Here is a 10,508-nt window from a genome sequence, read left to right on the forward strand (position 1 = left end):
GGGAATTGAATATACCAGTCTAAACTGCACTGCATAATCTTTTCAGATTATGTCTCATTTAAAGATAATCTTTGCATGTCAATTGGTTATAGTTCCCATTTGCCTCTCTCTTTCTCTGAACAATACCCTCAAAGATTTTGTTGGGTTTAAAACTTTGGTCAACCCTCCTATATGGCTCTATTGTTGAGAGCTATCAGGTGTTGCAGATATTCTTATCTAAAGCCTAACTTTTACTACATAAAAAAATTTAGAAAATGTTCAAGGAAACACTTGGTCCATGAAGAAAAAAAAATAAAATTAAAAGCTAACACAGTTCTTGTTTTTTTTTTATTTTTATAATAGTTGAAACCTTTGAATTTTGTATGGAATGTTATATTTAGAAAATATGTCCAATCATGTAAGTTATCAACATTTTAGGGGAATGGTGTTTTCTTAAATACCATATTATGAATCCAGTTAAACATTTGAAGTTAGGGTTGCTGTTTCCAGATTCGAATTAAAATTCTCTTAATGAAATTAAATTGAGCATTGTTTTTAACCAAATGATTGATATAATTGGCCAATTCTACAAAAGCAATTGGGAATTGACGAATATATTTATTTGATTTGTATATGAAGATGCTGTTAAACAGTGTCCTAAGCAATGGCTTGTAGAATTGCCTCTCAAAGTAAATTATTTAAACTTTTCAGTTATATAGGGTTTATATATATATTTTTTTTTCTAACTGAAACCTGCTGAACTTTTTTTTACCCTCACCAAATATATTTTAGTACACAAATAGTTTTGTTACAAATTCATAAAATATCATCCACTTTATTTACACCTTTTCTTTTTTCTTTATGAAATCATTTGTAGATAGTATTTTTTTTTCTTTAGCGATGTATCCCCCAAAATTACTTTAAGATCTGGAAGGTTTTCATAATCCCAAACTTGTGTGAATATGTATTAAGATGAGAAACAAAAATATGGCCTTTTTTTTTTTTTTTAAATAAATTCAATTCCTTCAAATTTTTGATTTCCTATTTTAGTTTCTGCTAACAGTACATTCCCATTAATGTTAAATGATTGTATATAAGAAGCAATGTTGCCATTGTCTTCTTCGGATTTCAATGCTATTATCACAGTATCATGTGTGCCTGGCACAAACTTAAAAGATGAATAACCATGTGTAGGATTTAATGGTTGAATATACCGGATCTGTATTTGAGAGAATTTTTCATCACAACTAATAAGTATATTAGTAGCTCGCCGTTCATCTGCATTCTCATCATAGGATTCTCTACTGAGGCGTCGGGGTAAAAAAAACCAACGTCTATGAATGGTACTCCAAACAGCTGACTCGTGTATGAGGTAACCTGTAGTGGGGATTTTAAAAGAAAAAAAAGTTCAGAATAGAGTTTAATCTTGATATAGTTTATGATCAAAATTTCCAAAAATTGGTATCACTTAATAATGTGTATAAATATTAATTATTTGCCTATTATTCTAAGATTAGGAAGTGTTTCACCTGCTGAGTATCTCAAATGTTTTCAATTTTACAGCATACAAGTTTCATAGAAGACCAGCCCTTAATCTCTAATTTAAACGGGAGAAAAAAGTTGCTAGTATTAAAATATTTTAATTCTTCCCTAATTTACTAATCTTAATATTAGAATTTTTTTTTTTTTAAGTCATCTCTTCAAAAGTGAAGGTATTTAGTATGACAAAACAAAATTACATTCTTCAAATTCCTACTGGTTTCATCCTTGATCAAACAAATCTCAGATCAAAGATTGTAGAGGCTTTACCATCATGTCTTTTTAGGAGTACATTGACTTAAATGAGATTTGGCAGCTATTTCTAGCAGGTCAAATATAGTAATTATTACTACAAAGCTAGTCACCTTTCAAGAAAAATCTTAGATATACTGAATTCATTTCACCTCTTCCAATCTAGATATAATATCTTCCAACTTACTGTCTTAATTTTTCTGTAGGCATAGTTACAAAGTTTGCTTCCCAAACACATGGTTTCAAGTTTAGTCCCACTGCACAACATCTTGGGCAAGTATCCTCTACTGTTGCTTTAGTAGACAGAAACTGCAAGAAGTCTGTTGGAATACATGTGTTTGTCCACCACCACTTGACAACTAGTATTGGTTTGCTAACATCATTATAACTCAACAGCTCAGCAAGAGAGACTGATAAAAAAAAAAGTACCAGGCTTAGAAATAAGCACTGGGTTGACTAAACCCATTAAGGTGGTGCTCCAGTATGGCCACAGTCTTCTGACAGGAACAAGTCCAGATGGATAACCAAGTCCTCTGCAGATTTTCTGAGTCCATGGATCTATACTTAAAAATTTTCTACAGTGCAGGCAAGGTTTTTTTTTTTTTTTTAAGGAAACTAGTTTACCCATGCATACAAGTCTTCTGGCAGATTACTGTCAGAAAACAAAGTCATTACTTTCTACACACCAACAAAACTGCCATAGATTGGTTCTATGACCTCAAAAGGATAAAAGGCACTGGCTGGGGTCAAAACAATCATACAAGTACTAAGCTTATTTTACTACATCTAGTCTTTTAAAAAGGTTCTTACACTCCTCTTTTGCTGGTGCAGTCCCAGTCCAGTGAGTGAAACCAATGAAAGAACATCCTTTAATGCTTCTGCTTTCCACTTATAATCATCAGCACTCAAAAATAAATCACATCTACCTTAAACTTGAAAAATCATTAGAAATTTTTTAATAACCTCATCTAGTTTTCTGCCAAGTGATGTCATTTCTCCTATCAAATTGTCCACTGGCTATATATGCCTCCAAGGATGTGAAACCAGAGGCCTCATTATCAAGAAGTGGGATGAGATGGGGTTGACAACAAGAGTATCCAGCTGTGAAAGTGCCTTGATAACATTTGTCTAACCCATGCTAGCATAGAAAAAAAAAGGATGTAAAAACGTATACATGTATATCCTTATAATGACTACTAAGCACTTTTAATAAGTACAAACAACATATATAATATAATCAATACAGATTGAAGTGGATCAAGGCAACTGGTGAAAGCAATGAACATGTTTTTCTATTATTAGACCTATCATTCTATGAACCTGACAAGATTAAGATTGCAATAGGTTTTCTGTTAGAAATATGTAAATTTTTACACATGCTTTTTTTTTGTACATATTGTGGAAGTTAGTAATATTCTATAGAACAATATCTGAATTTCTCTCGAGGACTTGATTCAGTAGCAGATTATTGTAATTTTACTTATTAAATTTGTAGGTTACCAGTAAACAGCTGTTCAATAGATTAGATTTGCAAGCCATATATTTTCACAAAACTAGAGCAATTTCAAGCTACATCCAAAGTAGACTCATTTAATAAAGTTTACTGATGTGACTATTAAAAAGTTATGTAAATTTCATGGAAAACTTAAGTAATTCTAATATGAAATTATCTACAATTTTTTTGAAGTTATATGTTCTACAGGGTGTCCACAAGGTCTGGGTACATGGAGTAAATAAAATCATGACAAACAATTAAATATAAAAAATAATAATTTCTTAAAGTATGTGTTAATCCCCATGTGAGTACATGGAGTAAATAAAATCATGACATAAACAATTAAATATAAGAAATAATTTCTTAAAGTATGTGTTAATCCCCATGTACCCAGACTTTGTGGACACCCTGTATAAAAGGTTCAAAATTTAGACCTTCAAAATCTCTATGAATTAAAGAAAACATTGCAACTTAACTCAGTGCCTGAGTAATATTTAAAACTTTACATTTTGTGTTTTGAATATCAAAATGTATGTTTCATTGAATTTTCATTCTTTGAGATAAAACAGCTAACATTACTTAGTTTGTTATGGTTTAAAAAAATACACTTTCTAGATTTACTTAACCCATTACCTTCCATAATTCTATTAACTGGAATTTTTTTATGAAACTTTGATTTCTAGCATAAAACAGCCTTAGAAACATGCTGGAATGATCAAAATAACATTTTAAATAGAAATAAGCGAGATATTGGGTGAAGAATTAGCAAACCACATTTGAATATCAGAAATATACCTAGTAGATATAGCAAAAAGGTTAGATATATGTAAATATTGACAGATAATTACGAAATTTGTAATTTTTAAGTGATCTCATATGAGATCACTGGTAGGTAATGGGTTAAGTCTAAACATGTTTTTGTAGAGTTGTGCAACATCATACCTGGAAGCATAGTTCTTGTTTTTTTCCTTAATGCATTATAATTTTCATGCCAATCGATATGTTTAACAGCACCATCCTTGTTTATAACCTTAATCCATTGGGGGTTCAAATTTTTAACTACACCAGTGGTTGATGTCCATTCTTTGCCCAAACTTCCAACATATAAATTTTCATCTTTAACACATGCCCATTCACTTTTAAAACCTGCAAATAAATGAATATATAAATTTAAAAAAAAGTAATTTGAGGAATATTTGCATTATATGAGGCTAGCCACCTTGGATATGGGGAGTGGAATAGCAAGAGATATTTAAGTAAATAATGAACATAAAGCAATGACAGTAAGAGCTTAAATATATTCAGGTTTAGTTAAATGTTGCAGCTCAATAAATTTGCAAATTAATATTGAAAGTGTGAACACAACACTAAGCATTTCCCATAGCAGCATAACTGAACTAACTCTTCAGAAATCATTAGGCATGAATAATACTGGTTGAAACCACTAAAAAGTTGACAAAGAGCACAATTTTCTCCAAGATGCTTAAAAGATCCAACCACAAGAATACTGCTCTTTGTTCTGGTACTAAATCATCTGCTTTCCCTATAGAGGAAGGCAAGTAGCACAAGTACACTTCCTCCTGCTATAATAATTAGAAACAATTATTAACTAATCAGTCTTAATTGACAATTTTTACATATATACTACTACCAAATGGTAAAGATTTTTATTAATTACACATTACTGTGACCTTTATGAGCATAATAAATACCTTCTACGTTCTAGCAACACAGAAATAACACTTTGACAGTCACATGGTTACTAGATGTAACATGTTGAAATTTCTAGTCAGAACAATTTTTCTAAAAGTCAATATTCACACCTGAAACAACAGTCAGCAAAAACAACACATTTTGGTACAGATGCATACATAAAGACTCTTCTCCAGTTATTATTTTTTTTACTTCCAAAGAACCATAGATAAATTCATGGAAGAGAACCTCCATGATACTTGCTCTTAACATTATTTAGATAATGTTAAAATGAGAGCAAGTAGAGGATATTTCATTTCACACATGCAAGCTTGGAAAAGTGGATGTTGAATGAAGATGACTGGCATGCATTTCAGAATAAATAACACTAGCTTCTAAATTTAGTGGTTGTTTAATTCCAGTTTTAATATTTAATATTTTCTGAAGGCAATAAGCCGGCAAAAATGATAGCATGCCAGGCAAAATGCTTAGTGGAATCCATCTTTAAGTTCTGAGTTCAATCTCAGCTGAAATCAATTTTATCTTTCATCCTTTAGGGGTCAATAAAATAAGTACTGGTTGATCACTGGAATCGATGTAAGTGATTTACCCCCTCCCCCAAAATTGCTGGCCTTGAGCCAAATTGTGAAACCAACATTTTCCTTTAACTGAAATATTTATATTATAATAAGCAATTCATTTTATCAGTATAGGTAGTAATCATGGAGACATGATAAATTTATATGTATTTAAATCAAAGTTCTAGTGGTGACTGTAGTTAATTTAAATTTAATTTATTATTGATGTGCACACAAATTTAACTTATTTCTAATTTCTTTGTTCAAACTTTTAATATATATATATATATATTTATATATATATATATATATTGAACTAGTTTCAATTCCTTTTAATATATATCAAACTAGTTTCAGTTCCTTTAGTTCATATATGAGGGGGTACCCAAAAGTAACCAGAAATGCTCTCTATGGGACAAGCCCGTTTGTAGTTCAGGCTTCCGCCACTAGAAGCCACTTGATATGATCCTCAGTGTCCAGTGGAATCATACTGCATCTTTGTTTTGTAGTGCTTCTCCCCTGTTTGTCAACTTTTGTGATGGCTGAAACAAAGGAACAGCATGCTTCCGTGAAATTCTGTTTTCTGCTGGGTAAAAAAGGTCACCCAAAACAGTTGTCAGGGCAGCTTCAAACAGCTTACAGGGACACTGTGCCATGAGCAAAACACAAGCTTACAAGTGGTTTTCACACTTTAGAAATGGTCACTTGTCGCTTGAAGACTAACCTTGTTCAGGACAACCTTCAACCTCCCAAATGAATGAAAACATCATAAAAATTCATGAACTGATCTTGGAGGACCATCACCAAACAATTGACAAATTCGATATGACTGGAGTGTCCTGGAGCTTCTGCCAACGAATTTTGAATGAGGAATTGCAAATGAAAAGAGTTGCTGCAAAATGTGTGCCTCGCTTACTCACACTTGCTTCAAATGGAGAATACTTTGAAAGTGATTAAAGTGTAAACATGTAAAACTTAGTCAATAAAATGATATTGCAAAATTTTGGTTTCCTTTGGATAAACCCTTATATGCTAGTGATAAGATTATTACCATGACAAAAGCAGTCACAACTGAAAGCATTTCGTGAACTGAAAGAACAGTTGGAAGTTGATCCAGACCTTTTTTTCAAAGGTCATCACTGGTGACGAAAGCTAGTACTATGGAATTTGCAGATGTAAAAGAGGTGAAGAAAAGAACCAAAGGAGGCATTAAAAGGCATCACTTCGCAAGAGTTCCAGGACTACTTCCAATTGTGGAAAACACATTACTTCAAATGAAGAATACTTTGAAAATGTATAAAAGTGTAAACATGTAAAACTAAGTCAATAAAATGATATTGCAAAATTTTGGATTCTTTTGGGTACCCCCTCATATACTAGTGATAAGATTATTGTCATGACAACTGTAATGTGTTCAGTATAAGGATTCAGTATATTTTTCCATGTTCTTTTGGTTATTTGTTTCAGTCATTTGACTGCAGTCATGCTGGAGCACCACCTTTAGTCGAACAAATTGGGAGTGTAGCTGCGAGAATAAGATTAGGCTGGGCAAAGTTCAGAGAGCTCCTACCCCTGCTGGCAACAAAGGGCCTCTTTCTCGGAGTGAAAGGCAGATTGTTTGATGCCTATGTGTGAACAGCCATGCTGCATGGCAGTGAAACATGGGCTGTGACTGCCAAAGACATGTGTAGGCTTGAAAGAAATGAAGCCAGCATGCTTTGCTGGATGTACAACGTCAGTGTGCATGTATGACAGAGTGTAAGCATCTTGAGAGAAAATTCAGGCAAAAAAGGCATCAGATGTAGTGTGCAAGAGATACAACTGCACTGGTATGGTCATGTGATGCATATGGATGAGGACAGCTGTGTAAAGAAGTGCTGATGTTTAACTGTGGAGAAAACCTGTGGTAGAGGTAGACCCAGGAAGACATGGAACAAGGTGGTGAAGCATGATCTTCGAACTTGGAGCCTCACAGAAGCAATGACTAGTAACCAAGACCTTTGGCGATGTGCTGTGCTTGTGAGGACCCATCAAGTCAAATACACCTGTGCTAGTGGCACATAAAGAACACCTTTCGAGTGTTGGGCCTCATGGAGGCAAAATGGCTGAGCTCCTTTCAAGTGTTGGGCCACACCGAGGAAAAGTGGCTGAGTTCTTTTTGAGTGTTGGGCCTCACGGAGACAATGACCAAGACCTTTGGCATTATGTCATGCTTGAGAAGAAAACTCATCAAGCCAAGCAAAATCGCAGTTGTGGCAGATACCAGTGTTACACAAATTGGTGCCCATGCCGGTGGCATATAAGAGCACCCTGGTGTCATGCAAATCGCACCCGTGCCAGTGGCACGTAAAAGCACATGTTACACTCTCAGAGTGGTTGGGATTAGGAAGGGCATCCAGCCATAGAAAACCAAGCCAAATCAAACTGGAGTCTGGTGTAACCTTCCAGCATGCCAGTCCAGTCAAACCATCCAGCCCATGCCAGTATGGACAATGTGAGTTAAATGATGGTGATGAGCACTGGGTTTGATATAATTGATTTATCCCTTCCCCTGAAATTGCTGGCCTTGTGCCAAAATTTGAAACCTATATGTATATGGACATGGTTGATTTTGTGTGCATATGTATATATAAATGTGTGTGTGTACATATACACACACACACATTTGCATACACACACGCAGACATATATAAGAACATTCCACAGGCAGCCTTCAACTTTTTCTATCCAAAAGGTTTTTAACTCAATATTTATAGTTTTATTTGCTTAGAGATTCACTGTTCCAATATAGAACATAGACATAAATATGAACACATAGGTACAGAGGGAGGTGGAGAAAAACAGTACTCAAATACTAAAGATAGAGTGAAATATTATTTTATTGAAGCTGAAAAGAACCTTACAATCTGTTACTCTGAGTTGTCGTGAATCTAATTCTCACAACTATCTGATGAATTGTTACATGAAATTCAGAGAAACAGTTTGTGAAATTTCTTTCAGCTTCAATAAAAATATATATAATATTAAATTTGACTTTGCAGGCAAAACCAATATTTGATAGGCACAAGCATGACTATGTCATTAAGAAGCTCGTTTCTCAACCATATGGTGTGGATTCAGTCCTATTTGATGGTATCTTAGACAAATGTCTTTTACCAAAGCCCTGAGTCAACTGAAGCCTTACCAATAGATTTTGTAGACAGAAACTAAAAGAAGCCGGCAAGCTGGCAGAAATGTTAGCACACCGGGTGAAATACTTAGCAGTATTTTGTCTGCCATTACGTTCTGAGTTCAAATTCCGCCAAGGTTGACTTTGCCTTTCATTCTTTCGGGGTCAATAAATTAAGTACCAGTTACACACTGGGATCAATGTAATCGACTTAATCCCTTTGTCTGTCCTTGTTTGTCCACTCTATGTTTAGCCCCTTCTGGGCAATAAAGAAATAAGTAACTGAAAGAAGCCTGTCATATAATATATAAACTTTGAATCTTTGACCTTTACATAGTCAGAGCTGAGGATTAAATCCAATAAAACCAAAAATAACTAAAACCACTGGTATATCCTAGACCTACCTACATCCTTTTTGTGGACCACTAAAAACAATCCCATGATCCAAAGGGAACACACCTAAATATACACACTTGTTTACAAAGTTCTACATACATGAATAAATTGTAAACAACATAACACCACATTTAATCGGTAAAAACTTCTCCAAATCACCTCTCTATCACAACCCACCCAACAACTTAATTATCATTCCACTCAAACCCACATACTAAAGGAAGATTTAACTTAAAAAATCTCAGTCTCTACCTCTAGCTTACCCCACTGGCAGTCAATGGTGTCCATTTTCTGTACATTTTTAGTGTTAATTGTACCTGCGCACCTTCCACACACAAAGACTATTTTCCCAGTTAACCTTCCTCTGATATTGCCACACCTCTTATGTGTCTATAGCTTGCACTGGGTACCTGGGTACATCGTATGGAGTTTCTATCAATGCCTTTCCTCCAGATCGAGCAGGGATTTGTGATTTGTCTGTTTTCCTACTTACTAAGACTTTGGTTTTTGCTAGGTTAACTATAAGGCCCATCAATTTTAGACCTTGCTTCCACACCTGAAATTACTTCTCTAGTTCTGGTAGTGATTCAACTCTAAGAACAAGGTCATCAGCATGGAGGAGCCCCCAGGGGCAGCCCATCTTAAATTCCTCTGTTATTGCCTTGAGGACTGTGATGAACAAGAGGGGATTGAGGGCTGATCCTTGGTGAACCCCTACTTGTACCCTGAATTCATTGCGATACTTGTTGCCAACTCTCACCTAACTGTACATGGCTTGTACAGCTCTCACCAACCACTCATCTATCCCTAGTTTCCACGTTGACCACTAGATAAGGGACTGGGGGACCCTATCAAAGGCTTTCTCTATGTCAACAAAAGCCAAGTATGGAGGTTTATCTTTGGCTAGGTATTTCACCTGCAGCAGAGAATCTTGCAGCTTCCACAGTAAGCTCCTCAAACAGACTCGGCTATCAATTCACATAGTAACTAAAATTCAGGAAGATCTGATTGATGAAATTATTTCAGGAAGATCTGATTGATGAAATTATTTCAGGAAGATCTGATTGATGAAATTATTTCAGGAAGATCTGATTGATGAAATTATTTCATGAAGAGTATATAAAACCTTATGATTTATTATATACTAGCAGAAATACCCGGCGTTGCCCAGGTTAAAGAGAATAATGAAATCTAAAAACGCCGTCTAGACTACGCATCATCTTTATATATAGAGATGTATATACACACACACGCACCCAAACACACGTATATATATGTATATCAATATAAATATATGAAAGTCAATGAAGTTTTGTAAAAGAAGGTGATCATGTACATACTTTCTTGTTGTTGTGATTATAACACCTCGTTGTAAACAATGTTCCTTGTTTTCCCTTGTGGAGCATAT

General features: G+C 34.6%; 1 protein-coding gene across 1 annotated transcript in view; it reads right to left on the minus strand.

The window, feature by feature from the left end:
• Positions 1–313: 313 nt before the first annotated feature.
• LOC106870165 (soluble calcium-activated nucleotidase 1) overlaps positions 314–10,508 on the minus strand; it is a 22,678-nt gene continuing 12,483 nt past the window's right edge. The window contains exons 2-3 of the mRNA XM_014916164.2: positions 4,208–4,411; positions 314–1,356 (exon numbers count right to left, since the gene is read on the minus strand). Of these exons, the coding sequence (XP_014771650.1) occupies positions 986–1,356; positions 4,208–4,411 (575 nt within the window). The 3' untranslated portion in view covers positions 314–985. The remainder of the gene's footprint in view (positions 1,357–4,207; positions 4,412–10,508) is intronic.

This window comes from Octopus bimaculoides, chromosome 5 (assembly GCF_001194135.2).
Source record: "Octopus bimaculoides isolate UCB-OBI-ISO-001 chromosome 5, ASM119413v2, whole genome shotgun sequence".
In the NCBI taxonomy this organism is placed as follows: domain Eukaryota; kingdom Metazoa; phylum Mollusca; class Cephalopoda; order Octopoda; family Octopodidae; genus Octopus; species Octopus bimaculoides.